Consider the following 17943-nt stretch of genomic DNA (forward strand, 5'->3'; position numbering starts at 1 on the left):
AAATCTAACCACTGAGCTGAAAAGGAATAGAAGAAGCCAGGACTGGAGCCTGGTCAAGCAGACCCTTCCTGACACAAGTGGGTCACTTGTGGGCTTGTGGTAGCACACAAACACGTGTAGCTCTTACCACGTGCTCACAGGTGGGCCATGAGGAAGCCTGGGTGGGTTGGAGAGGGTCTGGCCAGGATGCTTCAGGAGTAACTGTACTTTTCCAGTTGCTGTGACAAAACACGTGACTGCAGTGCCTTGAAGGAAGAAGGGTTTCTGCTGTCTCTCATTCTGAGAGTGCCCTTTGTAGCCTTGGGAAGGGGCCACAGTAGGCATGAGAGGCAAGGGTTGATTACACTGTTTCCATAGTGAGGAAGCAGGCAGGACAAATCTTTTGATTTAGTCTGGGGCTGAGCTCCTGAGAAGGAACTGACTACATTCAGGGTGGGTCTTCCTTTCTGGAAGTGAGGAATTGAGGTCAGGAAGGGTACCTGGGGAGATCAGGAACGGGAGGCAGCAGCAGAGGTTTAGCCTAGAAGGACCACTGATGCAGGTGGGGCTGGGCTGTGCTGGGCCAGGGTGAGGTATCAAGGAAGAGCTTGATCCTCTCACAGGGAGGCTCCACTAGAGGAAGTGCACAGGGCTCAGCAGTCTTTTCAAGGACAACTAGAGGCTACTTGTCTGTCAGGGTGAAGGGCTGAGCCAAGAGTGCTTAGCTTCTCACTGCCTCTCTCAGAGACCAAAGTCAGGACCTTCCCCTGAGGACTCCGAGCCTGGACACAGGCAGCTACACCCATCCCGGCAAGTCAGTACCTGCCAGTGCCAGCAAGGAGCAGAAGTGTTCTCCCCTTGCAGCTGCAGCCCCTTTGAAGACACACCGTTTTAGGGGACATCTGTGCTGCCTCGGGAGACGGTTTTAGTACGTTCTACAGAAAGGTCACTTAGCACCTGGCGATGGCATTTGTTTTTCCAGAGAGTCTATTCAGCCAGAGAGACAGCCTCACTGAAACTTAGGGAGACAGCCATTGTTTTTCTTCACGGTGATTCAAATGTCTTTTCTTTCCATTGCTAAGTTTGATTTCCATATCCTTAAAACAGAACTGATGGCTTATAAGGCTAGATAGATTCTGTGGGGTACAGGTAAGAACAGACATTTTGGATGTTGTTTTTGGTGGTGGTGGTGGTGGTGGTCTCTCTCTCTCTCTCTCTCTCTCTCTCTCTGTGGTGTGTGTGTGTGTGTGTGTGTGTGTGTGTGTGTGTGTGTTGTATATCTCTATAGAGGTACACACAAGTTGATGCTGAGCGTCTTTTGAGATAATCTTTCAGTGCATCTGGAACTTGCTGACTCAGCTAGATTGGCTTAATGGCTGGAGAGCCCGGTGGATCTTCCCGTCTCAGTTTCCTGAGTACAAGTGTGTGCCACCGTGCCTGGCTTTTTATGTGGATGCTGGAGATCTGAGCTCAGGTCCCAAACTTGTCCAGCAAACCCTTTACTGAGTCATGCTCCCAGGCCCTGTTGTGTGTGTGTATGTGAGTGTGCGTGTGTGTGTGTGTGTGTGTGTGTGTGTGTGTGTGTGCATGCGCTCGTGTTACTTCATTTATTAAAATGGCACCACTTCCATGTCAGGCACTGTCATGCACTGCAAATGAACAGATGAATGAGAGCTTTGTTTGCGTGTAGATAGAGGCTACCACCCCGGGTGGACCAGACGACAGTGGTAATGCAGTAGTAGGGACTTTGCAGAGGCCAAGCAGAGGACACATATCCAAACACAATATAGCTGACAGCCCGAAAGTGAACCAAAAGAAGAAAGGCTATCCCAGGCAGAAAAAGAACAAAGAGGGAGTATTACTGATGTACTGTACAAACCGCGCAATGCCAGCAGATGAAAGAAGACAGATCACTTCACTAGGGACCCAGATCCTTCAACGAAGGCTCCCCAGGTGATCAAGGAGACAACTTACAATGAAATAAAAAACCACTGAAGTGACATTGAAAGCAGTAACAGAAACCAGTACACATGTCTCTGTAAAAACATGTCTATGCTTATTACAAACTGTGGGATGAGGCTTAACATGCAAATGGTAATGACATTGAGTGTTTATTTTCTAAACATGACTGATTTGTGCTTAGTTTTAATTAAAATTTCCATTTATTTAGTTATTTGTGTGTGTATGTGTGTGCATGTGTGTGCACACATGTACACATCCATAAGGCCAGAGGACAAGTTGTTGGAATCAGTCCTTTTTGTCTACTGTGTGAGTTCTGGGGATCATGGCAGCAGCATCTTTATCCAATGAGCTACCTTGTTGTCTCTAGATTATTTACTACTGTCTCATTGACCCATCCTCCCCTCTATGTAGCTTTCAATAAATTCTACACACACACACACACACACACACACACACACACACACACACACACACACACACTGTACAGCTACATGCCAAGGTCATGCCAGGTGGCAATCTATAACCTGTTGCCATCAAAGGGAAGGAATGGTGTACTAGGCATTAGGATGACAGTGATGGTGAAGGTACCAAGTGTGTGCTCATCAGAGCCAAGACTTAAAGGAAAGACATTTGGTGGCATGTTGTGATTTAAAATTGTGACCAGGCTTGGTAGCCTCTCACCCGAGGGTGACACTGTGGCTTAATAACCCAAGTATTTCTTTGCCTGAGGTATGTTTTATCAAAATTCCATGTGACAGTTGCTACAAGCTGGGAACTTCCGGCCTATTCTGAAACCAGATCCTGTGCTTTGCATCCCTCATGCTCCACAGAGAGGTACAAGCTCGCCCAATGGCTGGCTTTGTTGGCAATCAACCTTCAAAGCCCTTGAAAATGGACCACATACCCAACTCCCGTAATACCCTAGCATAAGCCCTCTGTGTGTGGTGTTTAACAGCTGTACCAACCGGAGGCAGTTGTAAAGACTGAACAAGACCCTCCATGTTGAAGCCAAGTGGAGTTAAATGTTATGACCCAAGCGTCCCAAGAGGGAGGTCGCTGAGCTGAGCTGGATCTCAGGATGTCTCACTCAAGATAGGCTACCCTATAGCACTTGCAGAAACCTGGGAACGCTGCATGGTGGGGTTGAAGGGCTGCTCCACATGGCGTTTCTGAACATGGCCATGCACTCAAATAGACTGTGGGAGAAGGAAAACCTTTGAAGGCTCCCAAGAGACGCATGAGAAAATGGCCACTGAGATTCTGAGAGGCGTGCACTCCTCTTATATATCTGACAATGTTCCACTTATTTGTGTTCATGAACATGCCTGGGGACCATTGGAGTTTCTGAAAGGTTGTGTGTGTGTGTGTGTGTGTGTGTGTGTGTGTGTGTGTGTGTGTGTGTGTGAATCAGAGTAAGAGTTAGTGTGGGAACACCAGTAGCACTGAAGGTGCATTTGGTGAATGAATTCCTACGGCAGAAACATTCAGCTCATGGAAGAAGGTGAGGGATGTCACTGTATAGTAGATGCCACTGTATAGTGGGTCCTTCTCGATGGCCAGCACCTGAAGGGATTCTTTATTAGCACAATAGCTCGTGTCACTGGACTCCAGCTTTTGCAGAAGTCTTCTTGAGACACAGCTTTCCTACCCTGTTGGAATATCCTCTGGCCTAGTCCATTAGTGGGGCAAACTAAGTAGGGACTGCTCATTTGAAATGAAAAATCATTACTCATGGAAACGTGTTCACACGGACACCATGCTCGCCCACATGGACACCATGCTTGCCCACTTCTGATCTACTGAGTTCTGAACCTATTGGCCTAAATGCATAACTCTCAGCTCTGGCCAGCTACTCAATGCTCATCTTCACTTCGATTTGACCTCTCTTGCTGCATGCTTCCCCTATGGAAGCAGAAGTTCCAGGACATAAGACCATGATCCATGGCCATATTCCCAGCCCTCCCTAGATGGAGAAGATGAAGCAAGGTGGTTGAACCTTATCTGAAACACTCTGAAATTGTGACAGTCCCTAGAGCTCAGGACCCAGCTGAGCTCTGCCTTTTATACTCCCTGGGCCTCTACAGTCCTGTCACTTGCTGAAATACTTGCTGTCTTTGCTGGCTAGCTGATTTGTTCATGGATAGCCCAGTTGTTTATTTTTTATCTTTGCATACCCAGAGATGAAAGGCCTATGAATGTGGTCTGTGGGAGACAAGACCATCACCTGCATCGAGAAAGATCTGGAATGGTTGTCACTACTGGGAATCAGGGTCCTCTCTTGCCAGACCAACTCTGATGCCAGCTGGATTGATTATTGTGGGTCTGGTGCCTGGGATTACAGTCAGCTATGCTCTTAAGATAACAGCAGGCATCCCCCTTGAGCTGGCTGGAGACTTCTGGAATCTGCCTGTTTTGAAGGTAGAGGTAATTTACACGATTACTGAGGGGCTGGTCCCAGCTAAGGCAACCTCAAGGACACACACTAGCTGGACTTCTCACTTAAAAAGAGGAATTTTAAGGCCATCAGCTGGCTTGCCGCACTTGTAGATACTGACAGAGAACACGGGACCAGACATGACATCAGGCTATTAAATTAGTGTCTTTCCAGTAACAGCAAAGGTCCACTGGGCTCCTCACAGACTCAGAGGTTTGATTAAGTGTCTCTGCAGGCAGAGCTCTTGTTCTCAGGATGATGCTGTCAAAGAACTGTGGCATAGTCTTAAAGGTGTGGGAATATGGCAAGGAGAAAGGAGCAACCTTACAGCCAGTGTGTGGTGGGACAATGAAAGATCATGGGGTAAGTCAAGGCCTGGGACCATCACCTGCCTCTAGTGCACCTCATCTTCTATGTGCTTACCTTGACTTCGATTTGAGCCCAGGGAAAGCCGATGATGCCTTGGAATGTAGCCCATGTGGCTGCTAAAGGCTTTAAGGAGGTTGCTGTCCATCTACCTTCCTTTCATCCCAACTTCCCTAAGAGGAGGTACATTAGCCAGGCTAATGCCCAGGCAGCTGCAGCCAACTGCTCATGTCTAAACTCTAGCGGGTGGATCCAAGTAAGTTAGGAGACACCATAAGCTTAAGTAGCCCTCTTGGGGTGTGTGTGTGTGTGTGTGTGTGTGTGTGTGTGTGTGTGTGTGTGTGTGTATGAGAGAGAGAGACGGAGAGACGGAGAGAGAGAGACAGAGACAGACAGACAGACAGACAGACACACACACAGAGAGAGAGAGAGAGAGAGAGAGAGACTGAGAGAGAGAGAGAGAGAGAGAGAGAGAGAGGTAGATGGGGGACACAGAGCAGCCTAAGGTTATAGGGTTATATTCAGTATCGATATAATTTCCTAAGCCTTTAAGGGACTGTGCTGACAGTGGAAACAACCCAGAAAAGAGTTTTCTCAATTGACAGCATTATCTTGCACCACGCCATTTTCTCAGAGAAGCTGCATTTGTTTTTATTTTTCTTTTTAAATGTATAGAGGTTTGCTGTGCCCCCAAAGTGAGACTCTCGTACAATAACCACAAGGATTTCATCAATACACGGTGGCTACCTTATTTTTTTGCATCGCTTACCTGTGTCTGATCCTAAGTCAAGCACAAAGTTTGTGTGGGCCGATTATGTAAAACTCTCAAATCCTCCAGCGGCCACCCTTTCCCTCATCCAGTCACAACATCCCCATTGTTCTGACCAGCAAGTTGTGACCCTCTTACCTCTCAGTTGTTGGAAACAGGAGGCACTGCTGTCCGGCTCCAGGGGATGTCTCAGGACTCCATTGCTGGGCTTGGGCCTCTCATATTCTCTTTCTGGGAGCATGGCCTGCTCACTCTCCATGCCGGGCTCTGAGTGTGGGGGCAGGGACTGTGGGAAGCCAAACATCAGGAGGGAGGAGAAGAAGAGTAAGGCACCACAGAGCAGGAAGCCGCCCCACCAGGCTCCGATCCAGCGCGGGTCGTCAGGAGTGATGTCCAGGTTGCCTGGCAACAGAGAGGGCACAGCTTAGTGGACATGTGGGCTGTGGGGACCCTGATGAAGGGCCCAGTGCACAGAGTTCAAGGGCTATCAAACTTGATGGAAGTGGGTGAGGCCCTGGGCTGGGAAACTATCCGTTCCTGTCAGCATCCCAGTTTCTTCCATTACTGGGGACCGAGCATGTTTCCCCTTCATTTTCTTGTCTGCTCCGCTTATAATCTGTCTAAACAAAAACAGCGAGGAGCCACACAGCCAAGGCTGGAATCGACTCGTTTTGCTGCACTGCCAAGCTGAGTCTGCAAAAACACAAGCAATAGTCACTATCCAAGCGTAGACTGTCACTAGGCATACGCTCTCTCACCTGAGACAGTCTGTCTGAAACCTCATTCCGTCCCTCACAGCGTGAGTTCCATCAGGTTCCTGACTAAGAAGGGAGCATGCAGAGTGCAAGTCAAGAAAATGGATGTCTGGAAGGCCTGGATTGAAGTCCTACCCCCTTTTGAGTCTTTCTGAACTCTATGCCTCAGTTTACCAATCTACAAACGCTGATGATGAGGACCTTCTAGAGTCCTTTGGAAAGGCCAGAAAACCACACCAGACATGTGTTCTCATACGTACTTGGTGGATGCCACTCTGCCATTTATGATGGGGTTCTTCATCCCCGAGCGTCTTCTTTCTAAAGATTATTTATTTATTATGTATAAGTACACTGTAGCTATCTTCAGACACACCAGAAGAGGGCATCAGATCCCATTACAGATGGTTGTGAGTCACCATGTGGGTGCTGGGAATTGAACTCAGGACCTCTGGAAGGGCAGCCAGTGCTCTTAACCACTGAGCCACCTCTCCAGCCCCATCCCCAAGCTTCTATGGGCTAGCCTGACTCCAGTCTTGAGGGTGGTCCCCAGCCCTCTGTTAGAAAGCTCGGGCACAGGTCTGGTGCCCAAACGCACCATAGATGGTTTGGCTGCATGGACCTGGGCTGCTTGGTACCAACACGACTTTGATTTGCCCGCAGAAGTCATGGGAACGGAAGGTCACTCCAGCTTTCTACCTTGTCTTTGGCATTCGCTTTTACAGGTGCCCTGAAAAGTGGCATGTCCAAGTGGGCTACCTAGAATTGTCACTTTGATAATATACCATGCTCCCAGAGCCCAAAAAGAGGTTCTTGGGGACTTGAGTGATTGTATGGAAGGCGAGAACAATAGGGCTGTAGGCTGGGGCCAGAGGGATGCACATTTTGGGGAAGAGTGATGACTGCAGACACCAGGTGAGCACTTCGCCATTTATAAAGTGTCTCCCTGCCCCCTAAGACTAACAACTGCACCAGCCATCACTTTCTCAGGGGTTTCTCTGCCCTAGGAATCACACAGCACACTGCTTGTTGTTCCGGTGAATTCTTCCTACAAACCTATAGAATAGGATCTTTCATTCTCTCTAGGTTGGATTGTTGTGGAGACTACGGCTTACAGAGCCTAGGTTCTTTGCCCCAGTTCACATGGATGCAGCCTAGAACACAGAAGCCTTGACACAGAGGCCTCCACACTTGGCACTTCTTTTTAGATTTCTCTTTAGTTCCTCTTAATCCCTTTGTGTCCCCCGGAGGACCTGGCTGAACACTCGATTGCTGTACTCTGTACTATAGGCCCATGGCTACTACCAAGGGTTCTAGTTGTGTGCAAATCGGCTTTGGGATACTGATAACCTCTACCCTGAATGCTCTGATTGATGCTCAGTGGCCTTCACCTTGCAAAGATGGACCTGATGCTTTTGTGCAGCCATGGAGAGGAGAGAGCTGAAGAAGGCTGGTGGGGGTGGGGGGCTGAATTCCAGCTCTGCAGCTCACTAGCGTGAGCGCATCCCAAGCCTTTTCATCATTTATGAAATGAGGGTGCCACCCCTAGAACGGTTGTAAAGATGAAAGGTTACAGGCAAGAACCCCCTGGCACGTGTGGGCGCTTTGGATATGGCAGACCTTATTATTTCTTCCTTTCTCTTTCTAAGGATATGAATGGGTATTTCCCTGTATGGGTTTTATTTTGAAACAGTACACCAGAGCACTGGAAACCCAAGGTGATTCTGGAAGCATCTTCATGCAAATGAGGGAAAAGAAAAGGAAGTACAATTGCCTGGGGTGGCTGAATACGGCTGTTTTCACTAGTCACTTACTGTTTTTCTTCACCTGCTGCCAAGCAAGGGATGAAAACAAAGAGGAAGGGAGCCCCCACTGCCTACGGGCTCCAGATGTGAGCAAAGGCAGAGAAATCCTAGTGGTTGTTGGAGGGGAACAAAATTAGTGCTGTGTAGAAAGTAACAGGCAGTCATTGATTCTCTTGGATGTGTGGGAAAGCATCCTGGGGAGATGGGCTGGCACTGGCTATGTGAACTGTCTGTGTCACCATCTTCCCTGTGGGCATGCATGCACAAAAGCTGACTGTCTGTTCAAGAACTGAAAGACAGCAAGGGACATGTCACCTGGGTTAAAACCATAGCATACCCACCATTTGTGTCAGGTCAGAGGGGGCTCATGTGGAGGTACATAAGGGGTCAGTTTCCTAAAACCATTGGTGGCTTTCCTGGGTGCTCTCCAGGAGGGGACCACTCAGGGCACTGTGGCAGGAGAGAAAAAGCACACCTAGGGGACAATACTCCGCTTCAGTGTGTGCACGAGGGAGAGGTTTAGTGGCTGAGTTTCTATCTGACTTAAGAAAGACAGGTCAAACTTGAACCTGTGTTGGAAACTCAATTACCTGTCTATACCAAATAATAATGTGTGTGTATAAATGCATGTGTGCTTAAAGGTGCCCATTGTGTGGGTGCATAAATATGCCTGTAGAGGCCGGAGGTCAACCTTGGATATTATTCCTTTGGATCTAGCCACTCTGTTTTATGAGCCAGAGTCTCTCACTGGCCTGCAGCTCATCAATTTGCCAGCAAGCCCCGGGGATTTTCTTGTCCATGCCTCTCCACTGCTGGAATCACAAGCATGCATCACAATCCTTGTTTTTTTCCTTGTGGAACTGGGGGTTGAACTCCTATCCTCCTGGAGCCAGGGCTTTCTCAACTGAGCTATCCCTCAAGCTCCTCAAGTAGTATTTTTATGAGGAATTTTGGCTACCTAATGGGGAAAAAAGAAACCAAAACAAAAACAACCCTCTCTACTTGTGTGGGGATTGTCAATGCTCAGGAGACATCATTCTAGAATGGCTGATTTGTGACAGAGTTCTTTGTGTGTTCTGACAAAGAACCAAATGGCAGGTGACATTAATGCCTGTGTGTAGACCAGCTCTTCTGGATACATAGAGCATATGCCACCCACACACTAGAGCTTTACAGAGGAATGAATGAGCAGGGGGACACACTTCACTTGTGAGTGTGATTGTGCAGGCTCTGGTGTGTGGGTCCCAAATTTCCTCTCCCCAAGAGGAATAAATTAACAAAATATCCTTACTGACCAGCCTCAGATCCTTGATGGGAACATGATTAAAGTTCTACCACCCTAAGCTGCAGGTGAGAGGATGATGTTTGCTACTGTTGCATGGTCTAGCCTACCCCAACTAGCACAAATGCCTTGGGGAATAGATTCCTTTCCCTGTAGTGACAGCAGTCCTGGAGAGATCTAGGCAGCAAAAGTACTGTTCCAGTTTGGAATGGGGCATCAAAGCTCAAGAATCTATTTATTTTCCTATCTAGTTCCAGTGCCTCCATTAACTTTAAAAGCTTGTTTTCAGCCTGTTTGAAGGTGGCTGCTTGCAAGATGTCCCGAGAAGAAATGAAAAGCACTGGTCGTTTACTCGGACACATCAATGCACCAATGACCTAAGATAGAAGTCTGGTGGCAGCTGTGGATCAGACTAGAGTGGGGGCTGTGACTCAGGCTGAGGGGACAGCCTGAGCTGAGGTGTGTAACATGCTAGGAGAAGCAGGTCTGTAGAGAAAGGGTTCTTCGGCCACTTGTCTATCCTTGGAAACTCCAGGTGCTCAAGGGGGTTCTATCGATCAGAAGGAGGGACTCTGAAAGAAGCCAAACCCCCACCCCAGCACGACCTGCCATCAGTGCCTGTAGGAGATACACCTGTCAAGAGATGGGACACAGTTGAGACTGGCTTTGCAAGGGTCTCAGACATGTATACAGACTCCTTGGAAGACCCATGTCTTTATTTGTGTGTTATATGTTGTGTGTGCATGTGTGTATTTTTTGCACGAGGGTGTGTGTCCACATGCCCCGGTGGAAGCCAGAACATGATGCTCACATGTCTGCTGCTGTCTTCTGTACTTTACTGCTTTGAGATGGGCCTTACACTGACCTGGATGCTCACTGCAGGCTGGTCTGGCTGGCTATTATGCTCTGGCGATCTGTCTGTCTGTCACTGCCCTCTATTGCTGGGGCTTTAGATATTGTATAGGCATGCCTGGCTTTTTCACATGGGTGCTAGGGATTCAAACTCAAGTTCTCCAGCTCACATAGAAAGCCTATTACCCACTTGCCCATCTCTACTAGCCCGGGATCCATCCCTCTAAGAGGCATCTGGTCCCTGGGTTGCTTTTCTTGCCTTTTAGGTCTGTTGAACAAATGGGAGTAAGATGCTAACAGTTGTCTGTCACCTCTGCAAAGAGCAAGTGACTACAGGGAGCCTATCAGGGCTTTGTCCCCATTTCCAAGGTAAAAAAGAAGAAAATCAGAAGGAGCAGGAAGAAACCAGCACACACCTCATTACCAGGCCTACCCACGAGACTATGAGAACTGTGGCTCAAAGCAAATTGGGGACAGTCACTTCTTTCTCTTGGGCCATACTGAGGGCCATTATGGCTCTCCGGGCATTTTCAAGTTCATGTACCTATTCGCTTAAACTATGTTATCAGACTTTTGCTATGGGACTCAGGAATTTCAAGAGTATCATTAAGTGACAAACCTAATTAGAAAGTGGAGGTGGTGAAGGTGTGGAACATTCCAGATCCCAGCCATCCAGCTAATGAGTCCAAAATGAAGGAAGCTGACTGCAGTGCTAGCCCTCTCAGAAGGCAGAGTAGGAAGTTTAGCTGGTGACCTTTTCCCACAAGCACATGGGCTACGGCATCTTGTTGCTACAGCTACTGATGCCAAGGGGCTGCATGCAGGGCCAGCTGGTGTGCGTGTGCCTCTGGACAAGGGTATACATGTACGCTGGTGAGGTTCAAACAACTAGAGAAAGGTTCCTGTCCACGGGAGGGGGTAAACCTCCTGATTAAGTACAGGTTTCAGGGAGGCAAGTTGCTAGGCTGAGAGAAAAAGAGTTGTGAGCCAGGGCTGAAAGCATGCTAGATCTCTTCCTAAGTGCAGATGCCAGCAGACTTCTCAGATGCCCCGTTGTATCTAACCTGTATTGCATGCTTCCTTTATGCAGAGACATTGGGTTGAATGTGTGGTTTTCTAGCATTATCCACACACAGGCTCAAGGAGGAATGGCTGCCCCAGGATCACAGCTCATGGGAGTAGGTTGACAGGATACCTTATGAATAGAAGTTACACTCCCTACAAGGTCCTGATTTCCCAGCAAGACAGCACGTGTACACCTTTAATAACTACTTAATCATGGTAGCTGCTGTTCCTAAATCTCCCTTAAATAAACCCACACAACTAATGCTGGTCAATTCAGTGCTTAGGGGTACACCCTGAAACCGAATCCTGTCCTCAAGGTTCTGTTCACCGAGATATTCTAAACAAGAAATTCCGGAAGCCTCATCATCCCTTCTTCCCCCAGCTCTCATAGGAGGGATCTATTTGCCTTAAGAGGGAGCAGTGGAGCCACACAGGATCAAAGGCAGATGAAAGACGCCAGCCACAGAGTACTGTGCCTAAGCCTGACCAGATGAGCCTCTGGGGAAGCTACCTACCTCCAACCCTTCTCTGGGATCTTCTTCCGGATTGCTGGCTCATTCCTACAAACAACCTGCTCCCCTGCTCCCTCAGCTGCACTCAAGCCTCCTTTCTCTGTGCACTGTTGCCTCCTTAGCCACTTCCGGGTCGGGACGCACATTTTCCCTCCATTAGTCCTACAGTACAGGCGGGCACCTTTGCCACCTCCACATAAACTTCAGGGAAGGCAGTGGCTGCCTTCCCTGCAAACTCTCCATCCCAGATTCCAGAGATTCACGTGGCGCTATGCATACAGACATTCATGTGGATTGTGACATTTCTATATGGCGGGCAGCCCCAAAGGAAAGCTATTTCATGAAGCGAGGACAAGATAGGAGACCCTTGAAGAACTGAGAATTCCTGCCTCAAAATACAGTCAAATACACCCAAACATGACAAGGTTCTGCCACAAAAGCAGAAACAATAAAAATTGCTTGCAAAGGAGATTTTTTCCTGGTTGATTCCCTAACAGAGTTAGTGATGCTCTTCTGCCCTCTGGTGGTGATAATCAGCACCGACCTTCCGGTACCTTCAGGAAGCAGTGTGACTCACAGACATCCTCTCATAGCAACAGTTCCCTGGTCACCTTGCGCTCAGGAAGGCTGCCATCAGTAAGACGCCAAGACAGTAAGGAGAAGTGTCCATCTGAGGTGTCCATGGGAGGCATCAATACCAATCAAATGTGGAGGAGGTTGCTTAACTCCTCACGGGGCTTAGGGGACAAGAAGAGATGATGACAACGCTGAGGTGTCCTTAGTGCTGTCAGCTGGGGGCCTGTGGGTGCACAGGTTAAGTGCTCCCAGCTGCCACTCTATCCATTATTTTTGCAGGCACTGAGAGTTCACAAAGTCTGGGGAGAGGGGATAGATCACTAGTGGAAAAAGTCTGCCAAATGGCTCATGAGACTTGGTTTGTATACAGATGTGTCTCCACTGGTTGGGTTGGCCCCTCCCCTTCCGGCTGAGATCTAGGTTCCTCCCCTTCCGGATCTGCGATCCAGGTTCCTCCCCTTCCGGATCTGCGATCCAGGTTCCTCCCCTTCCGGATCTGAGATCCAGGTTCCTCACTAATTTGATGAAAGATCTTGAAGAGAGTGCCGCTCAGGGTTCTTTCTGGCTCAGACTTTCTGGCCACTCCCTAGGTCTCAGTTTGATGGGTCACTACTGATATGCCCAATACAAAATATATCACCCATCGCTTTCCAAGGCAGCTTTCCCAAGAAGCTTCCATTCTCCTCCAGCCCCTGGCTGCCCCTGGACAGTTCCGCCTTTGGCACACCGGTGGGAGCTAGCTTTCTGTCTGCAGGAGATGGCAGATGACTTTTCATAGAGTATGCCCCTTAGCAGTCCATCCTGGCTTGTTAAGAGTGGACTTCAAAGGGCCAGGCTGCTGGAGACAAGGGCATTTAATCCCTTCCTGTACAGGCCCAGGGCTTGGCAAGAATAAATAAGGCTGCATCTGATTTTATTTTCTTCTTGGAAATTTGTAACATCATTAGAGACAAGTAAATATATCAGTGGGATTAATGGACTGAATCAGAGAGCAACTTGATTGGATTTAAGACCACATTATTTCTTTGGGGTGAATTAGTAAATTTAGCACTGTCAAGAGATGATGGATTGGGAACCCGGGGACTCAGAGTTCTTATTGATCCTGAGAACAGATCAGCTCAAGAAGCAGCTACAAGCTTCCCCCAACCCCCATCTGCCTGCAGGGAGAGGAGAGGGAGGGATTGCAGCTTTGTTACTGATGGAACTATGTAGAAGTCCGGTGTTCTCCTTTAGGTGGTGGCTACGATAGTTGTGGATGTAAGGATGCTCACAGATCTCAGTTGATGCCCCTGTGGTGATTTGAATAAAATGTGCTCCACAGCCCCATAGGGGTCTTGCTGGAGTAGGTGTGGTGTTGTTGTAGGATGTGTGTCACTGGGCTTTGAGGTCTCAGAAGATTAAGCCACGCCTAGTGGCTCAGCACCATGTCTGCACACATGCCGTCATGCTTCCTACTGTGATGATAATGGACTAAACCTCTGAAACTGCAAGCCAGTTCTGATTAAATGCTTTCCTTTTGTAGAGTTGCCATGGTCATGTTAACTCTTTACAGCAACAGAAACCCTAAGGCACCCCTCAAAGGGACACCCTCCAGGGACAACATCCAGATGTGGTGGAACATATTTTATCCCGGCACTTGGGAGGCAGAGTAAGTTCAAAGCCAGCCTGGTCTACAGACTGAGTTTCAGGACAGCCAAAAACCAAAAGAAAAAGAAAAAGGTTAGCTATGAGACAAGATATTTTCTTCATGGGTCACTCTTTATGTATGACATGTATTGTTACGGACTTGCTTTGGTGATTAATTTAGGGGATAGAACAGGGAGCGTTACTTCTGATCACAGACTTTAAGGACCATTGTATAGTGTGTAAGGCTTCCTGCCTGGACATTGTAAACACTGGGATCAGGATAAACATCTGTGGGTCTGAGCCCCAAAGTAGCTGTGGTGAGCTAAGTTCCACCTCTTTCCAACACCAATCTGTGTTGAACAAGTTATCTACACAATTAATTTTCAGCACATCCAGTCACTAAAATATGAGGACCATTTGTCACCACAGCACAGCCATGATCAATCCCTTTTGCCAACTTGATGGAATGTACCTGGGAGACAAGCCTCTGGGTATGTACATGAGGGATTATCTATTGATCAAGGTGGGAAGATCCACCCTTACCATTGTAGGTAGCAGCATTACCCTGGCTGGGTTTCTGGCAGAACTGAAAAGGATAAATTTGTGATGCTTTTCTGCCCTCTCGTGGTAAGAGGGAGCAACAACCCCCAAGTACCTGAAGGAAAGCAGGGCTAATGGATTATCATTTAGCTGTAAAAATAGTGAAATATTGGTAAACAGACAGAGCCAGAACTAATCATTATGAGTGAGGTAACCCAAGCCCTAAAAGACAAACGCTATATTCTCTCTCGTATGTGAGTGCTAGGTTTGAAAGCTTGAATATGTGTGTTTAGCCCATAGAAGTATGAAAAGTAGAAAGGGGCACTGGGGGGTATTTCAAGGACTGACATTATTTGCTGGACATGAGAAGGCTGTTGTACACATGAACACAGTGGCTGTGATGGTGTACACAAGGCATGCACAAGATCAGGGCAGGCCAAAGCCCAGCGTGGACTGGGGATGCTCAGGATGCCCTGCTCTTAGCTGAGTAGATACTAGCAACTAATGGTGGCTGGGGAGGAAGAGTGAGTTTTCATCAGGTACTCGACCCCACACGGGTACTCATGCTCCTCATGCTCTAGCAGGTGGTCCTACCCTCATGCACAGTCGAGCAGCATTAACTGGATTTGTTAAGTTGTGGGCGTGGGGAGGAGATAGAAAAAGACACACAGAGAGAGAGAGAGACAGACAGAGACAGGGAGAGAGAGAGAGAGAGAGAGAGAGAGAGACAGAGAGACAGAGAGACAGAGAGACAGAGAGACAGAGAGACAGAGAGAGACAGAGAGAAGTGTGCAAGCACATGAAGTTTGGAAAGAAAAGTGGTAAATATAGAGGAAATTGGAGGAGAGAGGGAATGGGGGTGGCCTTAATCCATCCATCCATTATATCCATGTATGAAATTCTTAATTAAAAACCCCTGTTACTAAGATGGCAGAAAGCCATGAGAAGCTAAGTACGATGGCGCATTGCTCTCCACCTTCTGACTGTGGCTGCAGTGTGCTCAGCAGCCTCACACTCCACACCTTCACCACCGTGGTGGACTTCTTAGAGTTATACACCCAAATAAAGTTTTCTTCTAAAATGTCAAGTGTTTTAGTTTGCTTTTCTTTTGCACAGACAAAACACTTTGACCTCAAACAAACAAACAAACAAACAAACAAAAAAAAACAAAAAAAAAACAAATCTGGGAGGAAAGGGTTTGTTTCATCATCTACTTAGTGATGGCCTATCAGTGTCATTAAAGGGAGAAGTCAGGCCAGGAATCAAGGCAGGAACCTGGATGAAGGAGCTGAAGCAGACACTATGGAGGAATGATGCTATTGGTTCATACTCGGGCCCACATCCAGTTACCTTTCTTATAGGCCCACCTACCTAGGGGATGGTACTGCCCACAGTGGGCTGAGTTCTCCTACATCAGTTAGCAATCAAGAAAATGCCCCACAGATACTCTTATTGGAGATCTACCATGTATGTCGAGTTCATAACCAAGATTAGCCGTCACACGAGGTATTTGGTCACAGCAATGAGACTGGTAACTAAGAGCAGTATCGTTTATCCAGACAACCACGCAGTTTAACTGCAGAATCACAGATGTGAAGCCCAGAGCAACTGAGAAACATATGTCCTCTTCTAATTAAAAACACAGCAAGATTTGCTTAACATGCTTTGATTTTTATTTGTAGTTTGCGTGTGTGTGTGTGTGTGTGTGTGTGTGTGTGTGTGTGTGTGTGTGTGTGTAACTTTGGGGGATGAAAAATGGGGCCCTGTGGCAAAAGTTGGGTTGCTGTGATGTGCTTTTGAGGAGGACATGGGGACCCTGGTCTCTTCCTATTTCTTCCCTTCGCAGACATCATGTGGTAGCTAGCTCTGCTCTACCTCGTGCTCTTCATAGTCAAGTGGTGTATTACCAAGAGGTCCCCCAACCACATGGACCTTGAAACCCTGAGCCAGAATAGGCCTGTCTCGGTTTTGACTTGATCGTGCCAGCCATATATGTCACAGAAGTACAAAGTTGAGCAGCACAAGAATGCTGCTTAGTGGAGGGCCTTAAACAGCCACAGGCTGACGACCCCCTTCATACGAACGGAAATGCTTGTAAGAACACTTAGAAACTACCATCTGCTCCTTACTTGTGTCAATGAAGACCGCGTCCACGTAGATTTTGGTACAGAAAGAGCCCAGAATAAATCCACAGGCTGGTCCAAATACCAACATCGTGAACAGGATTCCTGAAAGAAGAGAACAAGAGGTTAGGTTAAAACAGAGAAGCTCTTCAAGGAGCAAAATCACCAAAATATAATGTTATACTGGCCAGGTAAGATACCCGGTTATTATAAATGATATTACAAAGGTTTTTTTTTTCATCTTTGAGAACTCCATGCAAATACTGTGTATCAGGGTAGAGTTCCTTGGTATTTTGTTTGTTTTAGGTGTTATTTTAAATCATGTGTGCCTATGCACACAAGAGTGCTGTGGCCTCAGAGTCTGGAAGAGAGGGCATTGAATCCCCTGGAGCTGGAATTTGGGGTGATTTGAGGTACCCAATGGGCATCCTGGAAACAAACCTGGTTCCTCTACAAGAGACCCTCTACATATACACATGCACACTGTTAACAGCCGAGCCATCTCTCCAGCCTGTCTGCAGGAATTTGATAGATTGCTCTAACAGGGCAGTCATAGCCACCTCCTCCCATTTCTCTTACCTTTAGAGGATTTTGTGTCACATGAATCAGAAATACTAAAATAACCCAAATCTATCATTAAGTAGTTTTCCTGCCACTAAGAAGGGGAGGAGGCTTGAGAGATGGCTCAGTTGGCAATGCACCTCCTACATAAGCATAAGGACCCTCGCTTGGCTCCTTAGCACTCACATATGAGCCAACCATGACAGCCAGAGTGTAGCCCTAACACCAGGAGGGTGGAGACAAAGGTCACAGGAGTGCATCAGTCATTGTTCATTGATCTAGGTTCAGTGACTCACCACGGCTCAAAAAATAAGCGAAAAACCAGGGAAGCTACCTGATGTTAACCTCTAGCCTCCACATGCACACGCATACATGTACACAAGCACCCACACTTATACATGCACATCTTCCTTATATGCACATACACTCTACACACACACACAGACACACACACACACAGACACACACACACACACACATACACACACACACACACACTGAGTTTTGAAAGGATTTATACAACTCTGTTTTTACATTCATTTCAGCTATACTGTCTTTGTTAGCATTTTGTGTAAGCCCCGCCCCACAGTTATCTGCAATGGCCAGGAATGTCTAACTCACTGTAAAAAGGGCTGCTCGCCCCCTTGGCTCTCTCTTACTTTTGCCTTTTTGCTCCTGCTCTGAACTCTCACTCCTTCCTCTCATCTCCCCATTCCCTTCTCCCCTCTCCCTCCACTTG

General features: G+C 47.6%; 1 protein-coding gene across 3 annotated transcripts in view; it reads right to left on the reverse strand.

The window, feature by feature from the left end:
* Slco3a1 (solute carrier organic anion transporter family, member 3a1) overlaps positions 1-17943 on the reverse strand; it is a 282751-nt gene that overhangs the window by 63421 nt on the left and 201387 nt on the right. For all 3 annotated transcript variants that reach the window (XM_087598996.1, NM_177481.2, XM_087599034.1), the window contains exons 3-4: positions 16650-16748; positions 5649-5912 (exon numbers count right to left, since the gene is read on the reverse strand). In XM_087598996.1, the coding sequence (XP_087455122.1) occupies positions 5649-5912; positions 16650-16748 (363 nt within the window). The remainder of the gene's footprint in view (positions 1-5648; positions 5913-16649; positions 16749-17943) is intronic.

The sequence above is a fragment of the Rattus norvegicus genome, chromosome 1 (genome assembly GCF_021556685.1).
Source record: "Rattus norvegicus strain SHRSP/BbbUtx chromosome 1, alternate assembly SHRSP_T2T, whole genome shotgun sequence".
NCBI classification, from domain to species: Eukaryota; Metazoa; Chordata; class Mammalia; order Rodentia; family Muridae; genus Rattus; species Rattus norvegicus.